The sequence below is a fragment of the Molothrus aeneus genome, chromosome 20 (assembly GCF_037042795.1).
Source record: "Molothrus aeneus isolate 106 chromosome 20, BPBGC_Maene_1.0, whole genome shotgun sequence".
Lineage (NCBI taxonomy): Eukaryota > Metazoa > Chordata > Aves > Passeriformes > Icteridae > Molothrus > Molothrus aeneus.
Window position 1 is genome coordinate 6,479,615 of NC_089665.1, and position 24,227 is coordinate 6,503,841.

Genomic DNA, 24,227 nt, shown 5'->3' on the forward strand with positions numbered 1-24,227 from the left:
ATGCTGCTGCCCGGGCTATTTCTGGCCCTGGCTGCCACCCTGCCACAGAAAGGGGCATCCAGGGATACAACACAGCCACACAGGGGCTGGTACCTGCCTGAACATCTCACCTGTGTCGCCCCACTCCCCTTGTGCCATTCTCTATCACCCCCAAAATGCTTTAGCCAATGTCCCCCCAACCCAAACAAACATCAGTGCCACCCCCTGCCTCAAGCCCCATGAGCCACCCCATGCCACTGCCAGCCCCTGGCAGGGGCTCAGAGGAAGGGTCCCCACGTCCCCCATGGCAACACAGCCTGACCTATGCTGGCCTTCGAAGGGCTGCTGGCCACTGTCCCACCTCGCCAGTCCCCAGGAGCTTTGTGTCAGCAGATGCACAGGAAACACCTTTTTCCTACCCAAGGCCAGCTCAGCTGGGGGGGCTCCGGGCTAGAAGAAGAGTGCTCCCCCTGGCCATGCAGGAATTAACTCCTTCATGCCCAGCACTGTGGGATCACCCCTCTGGAGCCCCCTCCCCATCACAGCTGACCCACCAGAAGGGGGCACAGCCATTTAGGAGAAGGGTAAGGGAAATCTGGGAGCCTCACCCAGCCCTCCCCAAGCAGAGAGCAGAGGCTGCAGGCAGAACCTCAGAGGAAAAACAAGACTGATTTATTTCCAAATTAAAGGTAGAAAGTACCTGATCTGAGGGGACGGATGCCCCCATGAACACAAGGATTGTTCCAGTCTGCCAGGTCCCAGAGGTGCCAGTACAAAACTGATTCACCCCACGCCTGAGAAGTGCAGGAGCGGCCCTGGTGGTGCTGATCCTGGTGGCTCCCAGCCACAGGAGCACCTGGACACCCAGTGCAGTGTGCTCACCCCCTCCCAGCCCTGTGGGGACCCCAGGACACCCCAACTGGACCTTCACATTGCAGGGATTGGGGAGCTACTAAAGAAAGGGGTGAGGTAAAACAACCCCACAGAGCAGGACGGGGCAATTGTGGGCTGTGAGCAGAGGGGTTTGCAGAGAGCCACCAGGGGATGGGAAGATCCCTTTTGGGGTGTGGAGAAGGAAGAGGGTGCAGACCCCCACCATGCTGAGCTGCAAGCAAGGAGCAGTGGGGAGGAGGCCCAGCTGTGAGGGCCCCTCTGTAGCTAAGCTGTGGGCACAGTGAAAGGGTGGCTGGTGGGCAGAGGTGCCCAGAGGTGCTGAGCTGTCCAGGTCAGGCTGGCAGCCCACATCCAAGTGTCCCAGTGGGTTTGCAGGAACCTGCCCACGCTGTGGCTTTGCCACCACCGTGGCACGGGGAAGGGCCAGGGCTGCTGTGCTGCTCTGGAATCCACTGGAAGAAGAGGATCCAGGAAGTTCTGCTGCAAGGACAGATCCTGCTCCCGGTCCCGTGTGGTCAGAGTGGTGCTGTGGCTCTGTCAGGGCAGCTGGACCCTGCCTTGCTCTCTCCCTCTGGCTCCAGCTGTGTGTCCAGTGAGTCAATGATTTCCCAGGTTCCAGAGCAGCTGGATGTGGGGGGGTCTTTGCTGCTGCCCTGATACCACAGCCCAAAACTGCAGAGAGAGCAGAGAAGGGCTATGGGGGAGAAGAACCTCCCCAGGGAGGAGGTGGCAGCAGGACACAGCCTGGCTGTGGGCCCTGGGAGCGTGTGGCACCCAGGACAAGGCAGATCCCTCTACAACAGCACCCCCTGCTTTGGCAGCATCCCTGCCAGCCCTGCTGACTCTGCTCCCATCACATCCGAGCTCCACAGCTGTCAGGTCCCAGCCAAACCCCAAACCTCTCCACTGGCAGAGCCTCCCATCCCTACCAGCACAGGAGCAAACTTACAAGCTCCTAATTTTGGATTCTGGAGGCTGAGCATCCACACAGTCTGTGCCATGACCTGGGAGCCAGGAGCCCTCCTCTTCATCACTGCACAAAGAAATGGGGGTAAACCTGCACTGAGCCACAGCAGCGAGTGCTGGAGCCACTCTGGCGTTTGTCCAGTGCTCCCAGTGCCACCACCTCACCTCCCTTTTGTCACATGCATGCAGGGACAAGTGGCATTTGGCCAGGCCATGCCTGACTGGTGACAGGGACACCTGAGCTGCAGCACAAAGCCCAGCCCCCGTGGCACAGCTATGCCAGAGCAACACATCAACTGCAGACATCAAACCTTTGATCTCTGGAGGGAGGAGGCAGCTCTGGGCTTGGGGAGGATCTAATGCAGGGCATCAAGCACATGGAAATGCTGGAGCAGGGCAGCCAGCCCCCACCCTGCACGGGAGGATCCCAGCACCCAGCCAGACTCACCTGCTCGCCGACTCCTCTGTCGTTCCCAGCATTTTGGCTCTGATTTTTTTCCTCTGTTTTTTGATATTTGACTTCATTGCATCCAGGAAGAAGCTGGGAATTCTCTCCTCGTTCAGCAGCTCCCTGGTAAAAAGCAGTCAGCTGGTTAACCAAGAGCCTGGGGAAGATTCTGCCCTGACTGTGGTGGGAGCAGCCTCTGATGGGCCAGGGGTGGCTGCAGGGACAGGACTCACCTCTGGTAATAGGCCAGCTCCTCCTGCACCAAGAACAGGTTGGTCTTGAGCTCATTCCTCTCTTGCAGGATCTGCTGCAGCTCTTCCTTGGAGAAGCAGCAGTGGGCAGGGCTCCTGTCCCCATCCTGGTGCTGCGGCTCCTCTGAGGGTGACAGGGCTCCCTCCTGGAGGGGATGCAAAGAGAGTCAGCAGGCAGGCAGAGACCTCAAAACCCCCACCCAAAGGCTGGGTGCACATGCAGACAAAAATAGAAAAGTCTCAAGAATGTCCCCATCTCAGCCAGCAACCACACGTGGCAAACCTCCCTCATCCTGTGTGTCCCATCTACTTTTAACTCCTGTCACCTCATCTTGCCCACCCATAACACTTCTACAGAGAAGGTGTTGGTGGTATTGCAGACACCACCACACTGTTCAGTTTTCAGCTCTGGGCTTTCCTTGAATAACCACATCTGGGTGTGCCAAAAGCTCCACACAAGGCTGGGAACGTGGGGTAAGTGTTGGTGATGCCCAGCAGCAGCAAGGCCACAGCTCAGACTCACCAGGCCAGGCTCTAGTTTGGGGTCACAGCTCAGACTCACCAGGCCAGGCTCTGGTGTGGGGTCACAGCTCAGACTCACCAGGCCAGGCTCTGGTGTGGGGTCACAGCTCAGACTCACCAGGCCAGGCTCGGGCTGCCGTCTCTCCAAGGCTGTCCTGCTCCTCCTGCTCGTTTCCCTCTGGCTCTGCAGCATGGCAGCCTCCAGGTCTGACTTCTGCTCCAGAGCACTCTTGAGCTGGGCCTGCACCACGGCCACCTTGTGCCGCAGCTCCTCGTTCATGGCCATGAAGCGCTGGAGCTGTTCCTGCAGCTGGAGGGCCCAGGGCAGCCAGAGGTGAGGCAGTGTCCCGACCCAGGGACACCAGTGCCACCTGTCCCAGCAGGCTCAGCAGCTGTGACAGCCCCGGGGGTGGGATGTGACATGAAAGCAGCTCCCCGGGCCCTGGCACACCACACCCCTGAGCTCCCCCGCCCTCACCGCCTCCGTGTCCCGGCTCTTGCAGACGATCTCGTGGGCCTGGGCACGGAGCTCATCCCTCTGTCTGTCCACCACCTCCTTCAGCCGCAGCATCACCTCCCGCTCCTTCCGTGCCGTGCTGTCTGAGACCACACACGGACAGGAGTCAGAGTCCCCAGGGGCTCCCCCAAGCCCACAATGCTACGAAGTTCCTCAGTGCTTCTGCAAAGTCTGACTTGTTCCTGGTAATCTCACAGTGGAAAGAAGGGAACTGAGAGTTTTAGACCGTTCCTGGAACATCCTTGTGTTGTCACAGCGGCCCAAACCCCGTGCCTGCCTCCACCACCCTCCTGGGGGCTTTCGAGGTGCTCTGGAGGTTTGGGATCCCTGTGACTTGCAGAACAAGGTAATGCCTATGCTCCCTGCCAGGACAGGTCTCCAAGGTGAGGGAAAGGAGAGCAGCATTCCAGGCTCCAGAAGAACAGGTTCAGCCCTGTACCCAGCCTGCTTGCTCCATAGGGACACCCTGTGGCATGGGGGGACCCCAAGCCCACGGGGACACCCACCTTCCTGGGACTGGCTCTCGGCAAGCTGCCCCAGGAGCTGGCGGTTCTGCTCCTCCAGGCAGGCCAGGCGGCCGTGCAGGGCTCGCTCCCGGCGCTCGGCCTCCCACAGCCTCTGCTCCGGCTCCTGGGGGACGGGGACACCGGGTCAGAGCCACCCCCGGCGGCAGTGACAGCCAGGTCAGCCAGCGCTGAGCAGCGGTCGGTGACAGCCAGGTCAGAGGCTGCCCAGGGGATGAGGGACAGTGCCACCACCCCGGAAAGGGGGACAGCTGGGTTAGAGCCAGCCCAAGGGAACAACTGGGCCAGACAGGTCGGAGCTATCCCAAGGGATGGGGGGCAGCCGGGTCAGACCCATATCAGAGGACAGGGATAGCGAGATCAGAGTTGCCCCAGGGGATGGGGGACAGCAGAGACAGGCATCCCCTGAGAGAACGGGACAGGCACATCACAGCCGCCCCAGGGGATGCAGGGCAGCGGGGCCAGAGCCATCCCCTGGGAAAAGGGAACAGCGGGGCCCGAGCCGTCCCCACAGGGAACGGGAACAGCGGGGTGGGAGCCGTCCCACAAAACGTGGGACACCGCTGCCAGCCCCATTCCCCGGGAAAAGCCACCAGCCGGCTCGGCGCCGTCCCCAGGGCCACTCCAGCGGCGACACGCGTGGCTCGGTGCCACCGGTGCAGCTCCCAGCTCCCCGCTCACCTCCGCCTCCTGCGGCCCGGCCGGCGCTGCCGCCGGCGCCTCCCCCTCAGCGGCCGGCGGGGCCACCAGCGCCTCGAGCAGCTCCAGCAGCCGCACCACGGGCGGCACCAGCCCGGCCACGGCGTCGGGCCCGAAGCGGGCGGAGAGGCGGCGCAGCTCGGCGCCCAGCGCCCCCGCCATGCGGTAGACGTGCGGCGGGGCCAGCCGGGCCGGCGGCGTTCGCCACAGCGGCTCCGCCATCGCCCCGCGCCCGCGCGGCTCCGCCCGGCCCGGCCCGGCCCGGCCCGCCCCGTCCGGGGCCGCCCCCGAGGCGGGACCTCCGCGCTCCCTCGGCGCTCCCGTTCGTACAAAATTTATTGAGAGGAAAAGTGGGGAAAACAACAACGCGCGGGGTGAGGGGGGCGAGCGGGGTACAGTGGAAGGGACGGAGACAGGAGGGGTACACGAACACGCTGTTGAATATCAACAGTACTAAAGGGGCGCGGGCGGGATTAGGCGTAGAGATCCTCGCGGTCGGCAGAGTAAACCTCCCCCTCCTGCAGCAGCGCGAAGTTGAGGAAGTGAGAGGGGCGATGGACCTCGTGGTAAAACTCCTTGGGGTTGGCCAGCTGCAGCTCGTACTTCATGTTGGGGTCGTGGCGGACACCTGGAGAAGAGGGAGTGTCACCCACCTGAGCACCCCTTCTGCCTCCTCCACCTTTCAGAGTCTAACACAGCCCTCCACCCTTCTATGACCATTTCCCTGCCAGGAGAGAGAGTTCTAAACCCACAAAATCATCCCTCTTTGGGTTTCTCCCCTCAAGAGATTTATAATGCTTTTATGCCAGTCGACTGTTCTGTTATTCTCATTTCCTGACCCCTTCTCCAGCTGCCCATGGTGTTCATACCAGCACCTCCCTACTGGGAACAGCTCAGGGAACAGCTTCTCTCTTGCATTTTCCATTATCTCTCCTGCCTGACAGGGATTAATTATTCAGTGGCGATAGACCATGCCCTACAATCCTGACAGACATGGGATCTATTTTTCCTCTCGAGCCACCAAAAAAAAACAAACCATCAAACTGATATCCCAATGCTGGTACTATGCAAAGTTCAGGGCACAGTGCTGCTATCCTTGCCAGCCACCCTGAAAAAGCTTTAGAGTGGGTAAGGAGCTATTCCCTCCTCCCCAAGCTCCTCACACTGCCTCCTTTTCCCTCCCCTCCCCAGGCCAGCTCACCCATGAAGTTGTAGTTCCAGGAGCCCTGTGCTGGGACCATGAAGAAGCCGAGGAAGCGGTCGGACAGGAGCATCTGCACCCTCTCGTAGTGGGAGGGGAGGTACCCCTTGGGGTTGTTGCCCTTGTCCGTGTTCTGCCGGCCCCACTCGTACCCGCTGGGGGTCAGCTTGTAGGCTGTCAGCGTGCAGGAGCCAGGGGTGAAACTGAAAAGGAGAAGGCATGAGGCAAGTCAGACTCACCTGGGGCAGAGGAGGGGAAGCAGGAATGAGCCAACACTCCCTTCCTGCCGATTTTGAGTTCCCCAGCTCTGCAGCAGAAGCCTCCCTGCCCCTCACCTGCAGGTGATGATGATGGTCTTCTCCCCATCCCAGGAGGGGTTGTCAGCCATGACCTTGGCGTGGGTGGTGACATCCTGTGGTGAGAGCTGAGGGGACTCGTTTGGTTGGGTGTGAATCCATCCCAGAGGTTCCATTTCCTGACAAAAAGAGAGTGGTTTAGAGAAAAATCAAAACCATTTAAAATGAGACCACTTCAAGCCCGGCAAAAAGGACACAGAGATCACAGGCTTCCCCCTCACTTGATCTCAATCAAGTTTGGCTTCAGACTGAGCCCTTTCAGTCTTACAACTACAAAAGTCCAAGAAAAGCTGCTCCACCACCTCAGGTCCTTGTTACTGACCTTCCACCCACCCTGGAAGCTGAACCTCTACCCACCTTGAGATACTCATGCTGTGGCAGCTGCCCTGGGAGGTGCACGGTCTGGTGTGTCCCCCACTGGGGCACCATCACAATGCACCGGATCTCCTTCACCTGGGGGTTGTCTGGAGGGCTCACTCCATACAGGTAACCTGCAATCTAAAACACACACACCTGCCTTAGAAGGCCAGAAGAGATCTCTCTGTAGCTGTGTGAGTGGGAACTCCTTAATTCCTGAGGAGAGCATCAGAGGGATTGACGTGGACAAAGCACAGCAGGTTCCCAGCCCTTCACTGGTGTGTTTGAGTGGGGCACAGCTGTAACAAACTCCCTGCACACTCACCTGGGCCCGCAGGTCTGAGATGCAGATGAACTTCTTCAACACATTTTTGGGAAGAATGTAGGTGTAACCTGTCTCCTTGATGTCATCTGATGAGACATAGATGTGGTTTGTCCGCAGGTGGAGGTTGGCAGCAGAGATCGCTCTGTGAGGAGGAGACAGTGATCAGAGGGGGCACAGAACCTCCCTGAGCATTCCAACCCTTCCCACCACCCCTGCCTGCCTTCCTACCTGACCCTCCACTCAGTCTTGGAGGAGAAGGTCTGGGTTTCGTAGTTGCTGGTGGTGGAGGTGATGATTTCATCCCCGTGTTTGTTCACCGTGCGGGTCTGCGTGGCCGTCAGCTGTGACTGCTCCTTGGTTTGCTTCTCAATTTCTGCAATTTGCTGCCTCTGCTGAGATGGGGCAGAGATCTCCATGCCCAGGATGATGTCTCTGATCTCTGACTGGGTCAGGGATGCAACGTTCACGCTGGAAGAGAAAATTCACCCAAGTCAAGCATTTCAAAATAACATTCTGGAGCCTTCTCACCTTCAGGCACAGGCTCAGAACACTCACTCTGGGCACTATGAAAAAATTAAACCAAACTTTTTAAACAAAAGAGGGGCCATGATCACATGATGCTTAGATCAATGATTTGGTGCACACATTTTTATCTGCATTACCACAAGGTTATTAAAATTAACCAGATCCCCTACAAACCTGAGAGTGCACTGACAAAGGCCCTTGGCCCTTCCTGCCTTTAGGGCAGGAAGGAAAGGCTGACAGGATTATGGCTTACTTGTTCTTCTTGCCATAGTCAGCAAGGATGAGATCCTTCAGCTGCACCTCCACCTTGATCCACTCCTCATCTGTCAGGGTTGGCCAGATGTGGTGAGGCTCAGTGATGGTTGTCTTGTCTGGCTTCAGGATAACTTTGGCTCGATCATTATTCACGTGCAGCGCCCGCAGAATCAGGATCAGACGGGAGAACGCCTTGGAGATGGAAAGAAGATGCAGTTAGAAAGAAGAAAATTAAATGTACAAGGCCCTAGTACAGCCTTCCTCTGTGTGAGCACATGGGAATTGCCAGGGAAATCTATCTAAAGGAAAATCCAGGCAGATTCAGAGCCAAGTGCTCCCAAACAAATCATTAGGGATATCTGAGGCCTTGGTTCCTGCCTCATTTATCAGCAGCAAAGCAAAATGCAGGAGACACATCTGTGCTTACTGTGTAGGAAGAGATGGTTTTCAGCCAGTCATCATAGAGATTGAAGAGAACCATCTGGGGTTCAGTGGCCTTCAGGATGAGATCACCAAACTTCTCCACTTTCAGACAGGCCTGGAAGGGCAGCTGCAACTCCGAGCCTTTGATCACAATATTGGGGAAATCCAGCAAGTGCACCTGGAGTTCATCAAGAGGAATTAGCTCACAGCTACTGCAGAAGTGTCCTGTTATCTCCCACAGATTTTACACATCCTCAGGGAGCTGCAGCCTTACCTCAAGTGGGTCCAACATGCCCTTCCGTGTCACTATGATCTGCTTTGGCTGCTCCTCCACGGGGAGGGATCGGATCAAGGCAGCCACTTCTTCAGCAGTCTTCCACTTGGCCAGCTGCAGAAAAGACAGCAGGGTTAGAGAAATATCCCCCTGCTCTCCAGGAGCCTCTCCATGTCTCTGGGAACCAAAAGGATGCAAACCAAATTCTAAAAATACAACTGGAATTTATGGCTTGTTCCAGATCAGTGACAAGGCCCAGCATTTCTTCCTTACTGATCACAGAGGGCAGTTCCCATTCCTGGAGCTCAGTTACTCCTGAGTGGCTCAGAAAACAACAGCTGGCTACTCCACCTCCCTGCATTTGCCACCTGAGCTTTCTCACTGCACTGGATGTACAGCCAAGCTCAGAGTGAATTCTGTAACAAGGAGCACAGCACTGCTCCTCAAGCTCTGCTTGAAAAGGTGATGATGCGGGGTCTTTGCATCTCAGAGCCTCAAGTCCTTGCAGCAGCAATGCCTCTGTTCCTCCACTTTTATAACCCATGCTCCTGCCTGCCTGATCACTTGGACTTTGGAGCTCCAAACTCATTAAGAGGCAGGAAGATGAAGATCTTTGTGATGTTTCCTGTCCCAAGCACTCAGAGCCCACCCCCAGGTCACACCCAAGGCACAGCCAGGCCCTACCTGTCCCAGACGCTTCTGTCCTGCCCACACAGAGGTGTGGATGATCTTCAGGAAGAGCTGCCCAGTTCTGGGATTGAAGATGAAAATGGCTCCGTTGATGGGTTTTGTGGTCAAATTCCCTTCAAAAGTCTGAGGGAAAAGGTGAGAGTGAGAAGTGCAAGGAGATAAATGGAGCCCACCCACACCTTTAGACAAGAGCCAACTCTCCGTGTGCTTTGAGCAGGAGCTGTGAGGGAAATGTAAGAGCTGCTCTGTGCACTCTGCAAAAATCTGGGTCCATGTGCTGACTCTCAGATTTCCATCATGCATGGAAACCTCCACCCCATTCAGTCCTTTCCCTGAGACACCCCTCAGGTCTCACCTTGTGGATGGTGACTCTGTACACGTTGGTGTCATCCACAAACCAGATGATCTGGTTGGAGAAGAGCTCCCCATAGTTCTGGGAGGACAGGTAGGGCTCTGTGGGCTCTGAGGAGTAGAGCTGCAGCCCTTTGCGGATCCGTTCCCTCAGCACGTACAGGGCAGGGTTTGCTTTCATGATTTTGGCCATGGCCTGCTGGATCAGAGGTTTGCTCCCAGGGAACCAGTTCCCATAAGCACTGAAGGAGGAAACAAACAGAAGTTGTTATCATTAGACCTGAAGAGGTGACAGCCCCACTCAAGTCTTTCCATGCAGCAGCCAGGCCCATTTGTACTGCTGAAAATACAACTTTGTGCTGCACTGTGACTTCTGTAATGCCCTGGGAGGTGGGCACCTATGGCTTCTACCTACACCCCCTCAGTGGGAAGCCACAGCACACACATGCTGCAGTCCCAGAAAAGCTGCACCATCTCCAACAAACACACTGGAGAACAGATTTCTGACTTTGCCCCTTGTTTCCAGTGAGAAATAGCTGTCTCCACTTGTAGGAGCTTTGAAACAAGGCCTGTCCTTCAGCTCCAACAACAGTCTGACAGAAATATCCTAAGAAACAAATTATTAATGAACTGAGGGAACTGAACCACTACTACTGAGCAAAACTGGGCAACCTGAGATGCCTTATCCCACCAACTGTCCATCTCCAGCCTTCTCTCCTCATCCTCCTGTCTGGAATACAACCCAGTCTGGAGATGCACCGAGACAATACCCACAAACCACCAATTCCAACCCTAGGAATGAAACCACAGAAGGTGCAGCTCTGACCTGTGCAAGTTGTAGGCCAGATCAATGGCAATGAGCACCCCAGTGGGAGAGGGGTAGATGCTCATGTTGTCTGTGGTGTAGTCCAGGAACTTGGCCCTGGCGTAGCGCTCGATGTCGTGCGAGTCGTAGTCGCCCCAGCGCAGCTGGATGTCAATCCAGTACTTCTGGGTGGTGGTGCTGTCCATCACATCCCTGAGGAGAAAACAGGCCACAACAAGCTCATCTGGCACAAAATTCTCCTGCAGTAATTGTCACCCAGCATGGACACTGCAGCCATATCCACCCTGGAAAGGGGCCCTGCTGGTCTCTCCCACAGCAGTGAATGCAGAGGTTAAACAAAGCAGCAGTGAGTCCACTGCTGTGTAGTCATGAGGGTCATCTGCCCCAGGGATTGTCTGGTGAGGATTCACTCCAGATTCTGGCCCTGGGCCAGCTCAGCTTTGTGGGGTTTCCAGAAGAACCTTCAACAGCTCAGGGAGAAGTTCACCCAGAGGAGAGAATGAGCAAAGGCAGTGTTGGTGTTTTGCAAAGGCAGCGCCAGGAGGTGCTGCAACCACCTACCCAAACAAGCCCTGTGCTCTGCTGGACACAATCTCCAGTGTCCCCCAGCTGCTCAAGAGACACAGAGGCTCTGGATGACAGCAGCTCTGCTCTGCAGGGAGACTGAAGAGAGGGAAAAGGGAAACTCACTTGGAATCTGCCAGCAAGGATGGACGTGACACATTCCACTTGTAGGAAGCAAAGAGAAGGATATCTGCACATGAGGAGTTCATCTTGTAGGACTTCCTGGGATGGATTGTCTCCTTCTGCACTGTCTCAATCTCCAGAGCATCCAGCTCTTGATCAAACACCTGGGGAAAAGGCAGTCAAAGATGAGAGGTGTTCAAGCAACCCAGATAAGGAATTTATCCTCAACACCAAGGCAGTCAGGAAAATGCCATTTTCCATTTCTTCCCATTCCTTGCCAAATTGCTGGGGGAAGATTGGTCCTGCTCCAAAAGGGCGCAGAAACAAACCAAGCTAACAGTGCTCACCTGACACAAATCCATGACAATGCTCTCATGGATCTTCTGCCACAAGTGAGCTCGGAAAATCTGGATGAGGGAAATCTTTAGTGTGGGGATTTTGCCATGCATGAAGATCCCTGTCAAATCCAGCTGCACCTGGAACCCAACGTACACCTGCAAAGGAAAAGCAGCTGTGAGAACACACAACAGCACAACTGAGGAAATTAAAAAAATGGAGCACTTAAACCTGTTAAGGAGGTTTAGTACCTCTCTAAGAGATGTTCTGATAATTAATTGGATCAATTAACTGCTCTAATTTCAGTGGAAAAGCACTGTCTGCTCCTAGAGGGACAAACACCAGGTACTTACGTTGGCTCTGTTGATGGTAGGAGACCACCAGAGAGTGAATCTTCTGTTTGGAATTTGGTTCAAACCCGATCTCTGGGCATTTGTCAGCTTCTTCCACTTCATGGACTCCTCAAAGCCACTGGCCTTCTCCCTAGAAAGGGCAGATCATCAACTGCATTAGATTCAACTGAATGAGATGCTCCTCATCTCTGCTGCCATGTGTCACTTGTAACAGACACAGGCATCAGCCACGAGCTGGGAGTTTTGTTTCATGCCAAGAAATTTCCATGGCTTTCCAAGAAGTTCAGCTGTAGCCCCCTTCCCAGGTGCCCTCACAACTGAATTACACAATGTTCTGAAACAACCACTGAAAACCAGCAGAAACTCAACAGAACCAGCAGAGCCTGAGCCCAGAGCCCACAGCAAAGCTCCTCTTACCAGAAGAGACCCTCCCACGTGGGGAAGTAGGTGCCCTTGAAGAGTGTGTGCTCCAGGATCCCTTCCACCCCGCCCAGAGCCTGGATCATGTCCGTGCGGTAATTGTTCAGGTTCCAGAGTTTGCCATCGTGGCGCTGGTGCGTCCACCAGAACGGGTTCTGCTTCAGCACCTGCACACAACAGCAGCAGATCACTCACCTGGCTGCACTAACTGCAGGAACCAACACCAGGGTGATGGTCATTAAAGGCTTTAAATAACAAATTATTCCACTGTTAATTTTGGAATGCTTGTTTTGGGATAATTATTTTTCTCTCTCCAGAACTATTCTGCAATATTGTGTTTATTGTTTTCTCCAATACACTGCAATCTATCTAAATTATTCCAAATGGGATAAACTACAAATTCTGGAGCATTTGGTTCCAAACAGCTTCTACCAGTCCCAACACAAGGCTGTAAATTCTTTCTGCAGTAGAGAGACAGAAGTGAACCTGCAGTAATGCAAGGTAAAAGGACTTTGTGTGGAACAGGTATCTGAATTTCACATTCAGGTGAAGAAAAATTCCCTGTCAGTACCTGATACTGTTTGAAGTCAGTCCTGACTCTCCATCCTTTATCATAAGCCAGAGTGTGCCTGTCCTTCTGGAAAAGGGTGTTAATCCGAGGAATTCCCCTGTCCCATGAGTCCTCCAGATCCTCCAGGGTCAGACGCCTGAAGGAACAAAATCCCCACACTTTGTTACCTCTCAATTTACAGCAATGCACTAATGAGTAGTCCAGATGAGATCACAGAAATGACACAGAGCTCAGGGCTCTGGCAGGGGACACTAAAATGCCAGAGGTGAGGGACAGCACTGCAGGTACCACAGGGCCAGCAAAGTCTCCAAAATCCCCAGACAGCACAAAACTTCCCCCTGCTGCCTGTCCTCCCTCACATGGACACACACCTGTTCTGGGCTATAGCCTCCTGTCGTTTCAGGGCATACTCTGCCCACACCCTCTGAGAGTCAATGAATTCACTCTCCCATGGCTGGATGTAACGGTACAGGTTGGGGATGAGCTGATCCTCCTCATGACTCATTCCCGAGCGGAAGTGAGTGATGCCAACATCTGTCTGCTTGGACCACCTGGAGCAAAGACACAAGAATGAGGTAGGAGGAACTGGGACTTCTCTCATCACTGCCATGAGCTACTGTAAAGGCAACACAGCTCTGTACCATGACATGGTTTAGCACTCTTGGAATATTTTTAGGGGAAAGAGCATCTAAGAGAAGACTCAAGTCATGTAGGAGTTAGAACAGCACAACTCACCTCAGGTCAGACTGAGGGATGAGAACATGGCCCATGGAGAGCATGCCCAGACCACCCAGCTCCTTAGGGGTGTAGAACACCACAGGAGGAAAACGGCTGGGCATTTTGGAATTCAGGCCAATCTTGATCCGAGTCTGGATTTTATTCTCACACTTCACCAGCAAATCAAGCAGCTCCTGAGTATTTACAACAGCTTCCCGGAAATAAGTCATCAAGCCAATCAGAGCTGTGTTCCATTTATTGACAATCTAGAAAGGAAAGGAAAGGATCAGCTCCTGGCTCATTCCCAAGAATCTGTAGAAATCTGTCATAGATTTCCCTCCTCCCTTACCTTAGTGAAGGTTGTGGAGCCAGAGGCCATGAGGATCTGCCTCACTCTGTTGTGAAACCTCTGCATGGACTCATCATCCACACGCAGGAAGCACTGAGCCGTGCGCTCCTTGGTCACCTGGAGAGCACAGAGCCATCAATCCCCTCCTGGGAGCCCCTCTCCAACCCATGGAAACCCCACCCAGGGATTGCTCTCCCAGCCCACCTCGTTCTGCAGGTTCCAGACCCCATCCTTGTGGGTGAACTCCTCGTAGCTGGTGCGGCACTTGGGCAGGATGCGGCACTCGAAGCCGCACATGTTGAACAGCAGGTTGGGGTTGTCCTTGCTGTACACGGACACGAAGCTGTTCTCCCACTGCACCGTGGTCACCGAGCGGGGCAAACGGTTCTTGATGTCCCAGAACACAGCACGGCCACTGCAGAACACCATGGGCACAGGGACACATCATAATTTGTCCAAATAGCAACTGGGCCAAGTCTCAGAGCTTCCGTAATTTTCAGCGCAGACCCCTCACTTCTCACATCTCATCCTGTGCATCTATCAGTATCTAAGAGATATTTATCACTGATTTTCCCCCTTTTCCTACCACTTCTTCCCCAGTCTCCAACAGTTATCTATCACTGATTTTCCCAGCACTTCTTCCCCAGTCTCCAACAGTTATTAATCACTGATTGTCCCCTTTTTCCTAGCACTTCTTCCCCAGCTGCAGCACTCACAGGTTCACGTCGTGCTTCATGAGGCGCATGCGAGCGTCCCGGGGCCAGCACTTCTTGTTGTTGTAGCCCACGATGTTCTCATTGTTGGGGTCGGGGTGCTCTGTCAGGTACCTCTGGATGAGGTCCCTTGCCTCGTCAGCTGTAAACCTGAAAATGCACAAAAAAAGGATCTGGAATTACATGGGTGACTTTGCAACACCAGCATGGTCAGAAAGATAAGGATTAAATAAGGAAAAGCTATTTGTCAGACTGTGTGAAGGTAACTATCCCATTTTTGTGTCCTCCAAATGAATGGGGGAATTTCATTAGCAAATTTCATTAGCAACAGAGCAACTCAGGGTTTGGGTTATCTTTCCATGAAGAGACAGAAAAGGCTTATTTTACCAGTCTCTAATTTACCAAATCCCTAACAACTGGCATATTTCTATTTCTATTAATTGTGTTTCTCGACAATGGTTGTGTTTCTATTGGTCCAGTGAAACTGGAAGTTTCTCAGTTTGCAGAAAAGCAAATTGAGAAAGCAAGAGGAGGCATGTGGACATCCAGTTACCCAGGGAAGTCTGTTAATTCAAATATTCCTGATCTTCAAAGCAAAGGGAACAAAAGCCAGCAGCAGGAGCATATTAAATCTCCCTTGCCTTTGTGCTGACCTGAGGAAAGCAGGGCCCCAGAGATCTCACCTGAAGAAGATGTGAATCCTGTCAATGTATCTGCAGAAGAGGCGAATGGGATGAGCCACCTCCGTGGCAATGTCCTGGAAGCTGAGGAAGTCATTTGGCATCTGGGGAGGCCCTGCCATCTCACTGGCCCTGTGCAGGCCCAGCACCAGCAGGTCCATCACGAGCCCGTAGTACTGGACAATGAAGGAAGCAAACTGCAGCCCACGGATAATCCCATAGGAGTTTGTGTGATTCATGTCCTGAGGAAGTGAAGGGGAATTGTGAGAAAACACAAATCCCAACACATCAGAACCCTTTCACCTGAGCAGCTCAGGTGAAACCTCAGCAGAAGTCGTTCTTCAGCATGACCCACAAGGGTTTTTTTACTCCCTCATCACTTTTCTTTGGCAGGTCTTGTGCTCCTTCTTTGCCAAAACCTCCTGCCTCATGGGTCCCTTTTAGCACAAACCCCCTTTCCTGACAAGAACCATCACCTTGTAGTTGATCACCACGTTGTTCTTGGCTGTCATGTAGTCAGCAATGTTGTGATCCACGATGAGACGCAGCAGCCTGTTGAGCAAGGTCAGGTCAATCTTCTCGTACATCTTCTCAAACCGAGACTCCAGCATCACGTTGCACTCCCCTTCACTCGTTTCCCAAACATCCTGCAGGTTATTGATGCCTGAGGGAACAAAACCTTGTGTTATCTGACACATCAGAGCACAGAAGCAGCCACTGGCTACAGGAACTCAACATCAGTCTTGCAATGCCTGATTTTTCACACTCTGGATCTTCCAGTCTATCCAGAAGTGGGAGGAAAACTATGTAATCAACCATAAATGCTGTGCAAGTTGTCCTCCTCCAGTATATACACATGTATTAACCTACAACATGTATCTCTTATTGTAATTATTGACTGCAAATTACAAAAGCAAAAATTCAGCTCCTAAGGGGACTCATAGGAGACAAAGGAACCACAGGAAAAATCATTTTTGCATGGAATCCAAGAGCCCACTGACCTTGGCACCACTTGTACACCAGCAGTGGGGGTGGTTCAGTGTCAGCAGGTTTGATCCAAGGAGGGAAGAGCCTTCGCTTATCAGCCTCATACCACAAGTACTGATCCAGATAAGCATCTGTGATCTTCTCCAGGGGCTCAACATCATAAACAGGGACCAAGTGGCTGTAGAGATCCATGAACTCAATTCCCACCTAAAAAAAAAAAAAAGGGGGAAAAACTGAGGCTGGTAGTTGAGAGAAAACACAAAGTTTTTGTGCCATTCAGCTTCTGAATGCAGCATAACATGGCTGGACTTTCACCAGGCTTTCACTCACCTCCTTGAAGGCTCTCTGAGTCAGCAGATGACGCTTGATTCTGGACAGAGCTTCGTGGGGATTATCATAAGCCTGCTCAATCAAGCCCAGCTCCTCTCTCTGTGACTGATTCAGGCGTGATTTCACACTGAAAACAAGGGAGAACAGCTCAGCACCTGTACACAAACAGCCTAAGGGCCACTGCATTAAACTGATGAATGATAATGCTCAAACTAAATCCTCACAATCCACATCCCCAAACTGCAAGCACGGCAGTGGTTTTGCCCAAGTGACAGAGTCAATAGGAACTCCCAGATAAATTGGCAGTACCAAAACTAACAGCTTTACCAGTCCACCAGGGTAAATTTTAAGCCATACTCCATCAGAGGAATAATGGATAACAAAACAGAAACTTTTCCCAGTTCCCCTGAAGCTCAAGATCACTGCTTACCTGTAAGCTTCCTTCAGCCTCTCCAGGGCTAAGATCAGCAACTTGGTGTCATGCTTGTAGGACAGTGGTGGGAACGGAATGGGGGAGAACCTCCTGCTCTCCAGCCAGTGCACTGTGGTTGTGTACACAGCAACAGCCTCTTCTGCAGTGATGTAAGGCCCGTCCTGCAGAACCACACCACCAGAATTCATCAGTGAAAGCTTCCCTATGGGAACAGCATTAATTTGGGCAATTTCAGGGAGGACAGAAGTACCTTCAGGTAATTATGCTGCCGTTCCTGCTCAGCTTTCAGGTAGAGTCTGGTCAGCCTGCCCAGGTTCTTCTTACAGACGGTTTTGTCGACTGTGGCGCCCCGGCGGATCCGCTCCCGGTTGTAGTGAGCTGTGTTTGTCCACCAGTCAGCTTTGGCCTTCACATACCTCAGGATCATGTTCTCAATAGGAGTTGGCAGCCCTGGCACCTGGGGAGGGACAGGAGCTTGAGGAAAGCAGGAGTGGGAGCTTCCCAAGAGCAGCTCCACTTGGGTGATGTTAGAGCTGAACCCAAAGGCCAAGGGAGAGCTTTACCTTCCAGGGAATATTGGCCTTCCAGCAGCGCCAAGCCTCACTCAGGTGCTGCAGGATGGTTCTGGCTTTGTTCTGCTTGATCCCTTCTGGCATCATGTCCAGGATGTCATGCATCACAGCTGCCCTGAGCTCCAGGTCAAAGTGAGACTCCACGCGCTGCTTCGTGACAGTCTTTGCGACACCCTTGGAGTGACGGCCTGGAAAAGCAAAGCCCTTCAGAGTTCTGACAGCACCAGGCAGTGATTCTCCTTCCTGATTCAGGAGTGCATGGAGGTGCAGGATATCTGGAGAAATTACACTGCCAGCAGTCTGGAGAAGATGATTAAGGGGCTATGGAGCAGGAAATCCCACTTCCATTTAGAATCTGCTCTAGGGGCACAGATCTTGAGAGAGTTCTAAGCTGGTCAATGGAGCATGGATAAAGACCACCAGTATGAACAGGAAACTGGCTGGCAAGCAAACAGTATTAATCTTTACCACACACTCCTCCCACGTGCAGCATTTACAGGGTGCTGACCTTCAAACTGCCTGGCCAGCAGATTCCCCAGCCAGCGTTCCAGCAGTGGGGTGATGCCCCTCATGAAGAACAGCCACACTCTCCAGCCTGGAGCCCAGAAACCACAGCCAGGACCTTTGCCCACAGGCCCCTGGAGGAACAGAGACATAGTAAGAGCAGGTCATTTATTGACATTCCAGAATCCCTCCCTTGTTCCTCAGTTTAAATGGAGTCAGTACCATGTGGAAAGGTGGAACTCACTGTGTTAAACCTGTAGTAGATGAGATGCTTCAAGTCCTTGCACATTCGAATCTGCCTCATCAGTTTGTATTTGTACCGGTACATCCCCGTGAGCTGACCCACGTGGGCAAAGATGTACTGCAGGCCATCTGCCAGCTGAGACATGGAACACAGTCAGGGACAACAACCAACACCTCAGACACCACCTCCAGCAGCCAGGTTTATTGGACAGAGTGTATCAGGCCATACAAAGCTCCTAATGCTGGCTCAGACAATGATCACTTATTATAAAGTAATATAAAAGCAGAATTTCAAACAGTACTGCATATTTTCAATGTTTCCCCTCTTCTCCCTAACATTGCAACATTCAGCCACTTTGTGCATCCCATACAAAATATTCCAATTCTCCTCTCAACTTCTTCTCACCACATTTAAAACCAAAAAGCCTACCTGAAATGCATCCACATTTCCCAGTCTGTACTGGACGTGGCTGTCCACCACCAGCTTAGTCAGCCGCAGGACCTCTCGGCACAGATGGAAAGCGTTCCCAAAACGGGATTTTTTTCTTTCCTGGAAAAGACAAAATATTCAGAATTCATGTAACAATGTCACAGAAGAGTGAAACAACTCAAATCTGGTCAACAACTGAGAAGCTCAAGCACTGTGACTTCTTTCTTCACTACACAACAACCTTCACATAAACTCTGCTCTTGTGTACAACAGCAGATGAACTGGTACCTTTGTGGTGAGGGTCTTCACAGGCTTCAGGTTGAAGTTGTAATCCAAGTGAAGGTAATTCAGGTTCTTTCTGTGGATCAGCAAGTTCAGCATGTTGTAGCCCTGGCGACACACCTGCAGGCCAACTTCCACCCAGTCCAGCTTGGTCGACTGGAAAAACTTGGTAGCCTTGAAGGAGCGGAACAGGTACCTGGAGAGAGCAGAGACCACCATCAGCTCAATCCCCTACAGAGATCAGTAGCTCCTCACTGAACAGAGCCCACTCACCTCTTCTTCTGGGCTTTGGGAGGTCTGTGTTTGAGGGCATTCAGGACATAGTATTTCAGGAGCTTCTGGTAGGACACTCTCACCTTGACGGGCTGTCCTGCTGGGCAGTGCTCACGGTACCTATGGATAAATCACACTCCAAAGCTTCAGCTAACTCACATTCCTTAGAGAAAAATCTCCAAAAACTCTCCTAAAATCTCTAGAAACCAGCCACCATCATGTCTTTATTTAATTTTCAGGTAATAATGTCATGATCACTACATCAGCCTCAGGACAGAACTCACCAGTTCTTGACCAGTGGGATGTCAAGAGCTCTCCGGGTCCTGCCAGACCTCAGGTTGAAGGGTCGTGGTGCCCACAGCAAGGCAATGCCATTGGCTGTGTTATCAGTGTACAGAGGGGTATCCTTCAGGAAAGGCTCCACAAACTCTGGCAACTCAAACTCTTCATCGTCATCAGGCAGTGGTTCCTGGCTCTGAAAAACAGAAGCACCACATAAGGTGATTCCTGGTTGCTTCAGCTCAGTTTCTGAGTTAAGCAAGTTAAAAATCCATCTCTCTGCTCTCATGGAAGAGGTGTGGCTGTACTGAGCATGAGAGAAGCAGAAAGCACTCAACAAGGCAAACTGTGGCTACAGACCCTGAGTTAGGTGTTATGGGGTAGCTTCAGGGAGATGCCAGCTCCATGAATACACCAAAGGCAACCAAAAAGATAAATTATCTGTCAGAAGACCCTAACACCATTAATTACACATTTGGCTTTATCCTGCAGAAACCAAAGGAGAGAACTTTGTGCAACTCCAGAAGTAGAAGACTAAAATGGTAACTGTGGACTTTTTTTGTCAAAGGGCTGGTGCCTTCTCTTAAAGTATTTATGTTTGTCTGCTGCTATCAGAAGCAAGATACTAAAGCCCCCTACTTCCACACCTAGGGTTTATCACCGTTAACCCAGTGACTCACCTTGACAGAATGTCTGTGTGAAATGGGGTTGATCAGAGGATCAAAGTAAAAAGCTGGGAGGTCAGGATCTTCTGTTTTAATGAAAACAACGTTTGGAGTATGATACCTGCAACAAAAAATAAGCATTAGAGCCTTTGACAGCCTTTCCCTCCTCTCCTGGCTCTGGAGGCTGCTGCTCTTACCAGGTAAGGTGGACATGGTGTGGCAGGTTGTTGTACAGGTATGGGAAAGCAATTTTGTACTCTGTCCTGATGGGCTGCCTGATGATGATTTTGTTGATGTCATTAAATTCATTCCAGTCTTCATCCCTTAAAATGAGACAAGAAACTGTTATGCAGGCATTCATGGTGAGAGAGACAAACATTTGTGACTGAAAAGATCCCCATTTCCTAGATAATAACTCATCTCTCTGTCCTAAACCCAACACTTACTGAAGATTGATGTCTCTGACGAGGGGCTCAAACTTGGGACCTCCAGGAATGGCCATGTTCAGTGCCTTGGAGGTGAAGAATGCTTTCAGGTCAAACAGGTAGAAGTAGTTGTCATCCACCAGGTCAGTGAGCAGCTGGTTGGCCAGGCGGTACAGGGTGGACATCATGGGCAGGGTGAACTGCCAGCGCTGGTACGTGGAGCCATTCACATACCTGGGAGAGCAGAGCACGGACACTCCAGGCACAGCCACAGCACCAGAGTCACCAAACACCTCCTGCCACCCATCATCCATCAAGGACAGGTAACACATGGGTGTCTCTAGACTGAAAAATGCTGCAGCAATGTTAAAGGACTACTCTGGACTCCTCCTGCCCAGAAAATGCTGGCTGCTCCAGTTCCTCTCCTCCTCTGTGTCCCAACTGACATAGAACATCTCTGCACCTTGAGCAAATTTCAAATTCCAGCTAGACAATGCAAGCTGTCACCTTTACAGCATGGTCAGTGGCATCATGATATTTTCTGAAAAATCCTCTTGGCCCAGGATTTTCTCCTGGGAAGCTGAGAAGTCTCAGAGAAAAATGTAAATCATAATTATCTGATTCTCTTCTCCTGTGTTTGTTGCTTTGGAATGTGGTCTGGAGATTGCTTACCAACAGGTGCATGTTTGATTGGTTCCATGTGAATTGTTTTAACTTAATGACCAATCACAGCCAGTTGAGTCAAGGCTCTGAGGCATCACAGATTTTTATCATTCATTCTTGTTAAGCCTTCTGATGTATCCTTTCTCTTTCTTTAGTATAGTTTCAATATAGCATAATCTAATCTAATTTATATAATAAATATAAACATAATAAAAATAGTAAAAATAGTAAATATAATATGATAAATATAATAAATATAATATAATTAATATATTAATGAAATATAATTAATATAATATTATTATATCATATTATATCAGCCTTCTGAGAACATGGAGTCAAATTTCCATCTCTCACCTCGTCCTGGGGACCTCACAAACACCACAGCCAGAAACATCAGTTTTAGCAGGTGAGTAGGTACCAGGCCTCCTGGATAGAGGGGCCTTGCTGGATGCTGAACCATAGAATCCCAGAATGGTTTCACTTGGAAGGAACCTTAAAGCTCATCTTGTTCCAAGCCTTCCACCTTCCACTATCCCAGGTTGCTCAGAGCCCCATCCAACCTGGCTTTAAACACTTCCAGGAATGGGGAAGCCACAGCTTCTCTGAGCAACCTGCAAGCAAAAAATGCAGCTTTCCAACAGTCAGGTTTTGCCTCACACCCTTGAGGGAAGGTTTTCCTCCCCCCACCAACATCACACAAATGTTACACACTGCTCTGCACACCTAATTCATGCACTGTTTGTTTTTCCCCTCTCCCAGGGAATTGTGTTTTCACAACCACGTACTTCCTGTTGTCCTTCAGGGGCTGGTGGTCATAGAACCAGTCCAGCACAGGGGCATCCTCCTCTGGATCCAGCTCCAGCTGAATGGCCTCCAGGGGCTCCACATCCAGGATGTTATCAGCATAATCCAGAGGGGGTTCTTCATCATCAAACGGGGGGAATCTCATCCTCTTGAAGTGACGCCGGTCCCTCTTCTCCCGCCTCATCATAATCCACATGGAGCTGCAGGAAATCAGGGGGAAGTTAAAATCAGGGGGATTTTAATGGTGGATGCAGAAAGGTTTGGCCCAGCTGGATGAAGGAGAAGGCACCTACCCCCACTGGGCAATGTAGACAGGCTCGATGACCCAGGGGATCTCGTTGACAAAGGAGATGGCGCCGGTGATGTGGTACAGGACGGGCACGTCGCGGATCTGCTCCCAGGGCATGGGCATGTTCTCCAGCAGCTTCAGCACAGCATGGGGCATGTACTTCAGAGCACTGCAGCCACAAACCAAGGAAAACCACGCTGGAGGGGCTCTCAGGGACAGCCAACCACCTGCCATGAGCCCAACAAGCTCCCAGTTTTCCCTGGGAGCTGCACATCTGACCCGTTCCAAAAGCAAATCCATGAATTTCCCACTCTACCTTTGGGCTAGCAAAAGGTTTTCTAGTGATTTGGCTTTCAGGAATGTTGCTAACAAAACCTGAAGTTTTAAAGTGAGTTTCTGGAGTTTTTATAGGTAATGGTAAGTTACTGCAGCAGGCCATGATGTGCACTAGACAGCTCTATACACCCAAACAGCCAAGAAGCACTCAGGATGCTTTTTCATCTTTCAAAAAACATTTCACACTCTCCTCAACTTCTTCTAAGACACTGTTTCATGCAGGGTAACGTTTTTTCTCATAAATTCAAACCAACATTTCCCTTTGCTGATGCTCTTTTGCACTGATACCTCACAGCAACAGACTGAGCTACAGCTGACACTGAAAGCCCTTTGGAGAAGGGGCTTCTCCTTCAATGATACGCTATCCAGGCTAATGTTTTTTTCTCATAAATTCAAAGCAAACACTCCTTTTGCTGATCCTCCTGTGCACTGACACCTCAAGGCATCCTCAGCGAGCCACAACGGGCACGAAGAGCCTTTTGGAAAAGGATCTCTCCCTCCAACAACCACCAAAGCAGCCGCGGCGCATCCCCCGAGCTCCCCTTGTCACACACCGGGGACCCCTTACCCCAGGTAGACGCGCTTGTCGTGCCGGAATTTCCTATTGGTCATGTCGCCGTGGTCGCGGATGATTTTGCGGACATGCTCGGGGGGCATGTCCTCCTTCTGCGCGTCCACGAAGCCGAATTTCCTCTTCTCCGCATAGCGCTTGGCCTGCAGCTGCTGCCACTTGCGGGCTGCGGAGACACAGAGGTGGCGGGTCACGCCTTGTCCCCCCCGGAGGAGGATCTGAGGGGCCGGGGCCGTACCCACCTTTCTCCTGCAGCTTCTCCTCGGACATGTAGTCGGGCAGCGGCGCCAGCGGGTTGGGCACCGGGGCGCAGCCGCCGCGGTACGGGAACACGGCGGCCATGGCGACGCTGCTGCGGAGAGCGTGGAGAGGGGCTCAGGGTGAGCTACGGGATCACGACGAGGCCGCCGCCGGTCGCTCCCCCGTCGCTCCCGCCCGCCCCGGGCCCACCCCGGGCCCGCCGCTCCCCCTTGGCCCTCACCGGCAGCCGCGACCCCCGCACTCCCCCACCACAATGGCGGCGCCGCGCCGCCGCTACCGCGCTTGCGAGACCCGGATGTGGGCGTGACTAGCAGAGAGGAATGCCCAATCAGCTTTCAGGAAGCCTGACAGACAGCAGACTTATCCTATCAGATCGCGGAGAGGCGAGGGGGAGGGACTGAAGGCGGAAGAGGGGAGGAAGTTGTGTCTGGCGCACACTTCCGGTGTGCTGTCCCGCTTTCCTCGGTCCCGCCCTTCGCTGCTTCCCATTGGCGGAGAGGGGCGGTGGTGACAGCGCGGCACCGCCTCTGATTGGACAGCGCCTGGAGCAGCTCATTCCTCGCTGCTGTAGGGGGCGCCACGGGCCGGGTCGTGCCCCCCGCCCCCCTCCCGCGGGGTGGTAGGGGCGGGGGAGCTCTCAGGGAGACATTTTGGACATCCCGGACACA

The 24,227-nt window shown here is 52.5% G+C and overlaps 2 protein-coding genes across 2 annotated transcripts; both read right to left on the minus strand.

The window, feature by feature from the left end:
• Positions 1 to 629: 629 nt before the first annotated feature.
• RILP (Rab interacting lysosomal protein) lies at positions 630 to 5,040 on the minus strand. Its single transcript, XM_066563560.1, has 8 exons — positions 4,783 to 5,040; positions 4,084 to 4,207; positions 3,539 to 3,660; positions 3,179 to 3,370; positions 2,521 to 2,684; positions 2,288 to 2,410; positions 1,823 to 1,906; positions 630 to 1,545 (listed from the first exon to the last, which is right to left on the minus strand). Exons 1-8 carry the CDS (start codon positions 5,020 to 5,022, stop codon positions 1,389 to 1,391), a joined length of 1,206 nt encoding a protein of 401 aa, XP_066419657.1. The 5' UTR covers positions 5,023 to 5,040; the 3' UTR covers positions 630 to 1,388.
• Positions 5,041 to 5,118: 78 nt separating this feature from the next.
• On the minus strand, positions 5,119 to 23,650 carry PRPF8 (pre-mRNA processing factor 8). Its single transcript, XM_066563361.1, has 42 exons — positions 23,541 to 23,650; positions 23,296 to 23,464; positions 22,396 to 22,560; positions 22,084 to 22,302; positions 20,654 to 20,866; positions 20,405 to 20,530; positions 20,223 to 20,328; positions 19,548 to 19,738; positions 19,264 to 19,383; positions 18,997 to 19,186; positions 18,709 to 18,828; positions 18,280 to 18,414; positions 18,040 to 18,169; positions 17,523 to 17,719; positions 17,210 to 17,416; positions 16,957 to 17,120; positions 16,527 to 16,653; positions 16,211 to 16,403; positions 15,686 to 15,873; positions 15,213 to 15,451; positions 14,533 to 14,679; positions 14,021 to 14,231; positions 13,817 to 13,933; positions 13,486 to 13,733; positions 13,122 to 13,301; positions 12,751 to 12,886; positions 12,177 to 12,346; positions 11,760 to 11,889; positions 11,418 to 11,564; positions 11,074 to 11,234; positions 10,384 to 10,575; positions 9,562 to 9,799; positions 9,201 to 9,329; positions 8,517 to 8,630; positions 8,247 to 8,420; positions 7,818 to 8,011; positions 7,268 to 7,507; positions 7,040 to 7,181; positions 6,715 to 6,855; positions 6,337 to 6,476; positions 6,002 to 6,204; positions 5,119 to 5,428 (listed from the first exon to the last, which is right to left on the minus strand). The coding sequence occupies exons 1-42, from the start codon at positions 23,638 to 23,640 to the stop codon at positions 5,274 to 5,276; spliced, it is 7,008 nt and encodes a 2,335-aa protein (XP_066419458.1). The 5' UTR covers positions 23,641 to 23,650; the 3' UTR covers positions 5,119 to 5,273.
• Positions 23,651 to 24,227: the final 577 nt, after the last annotated feature.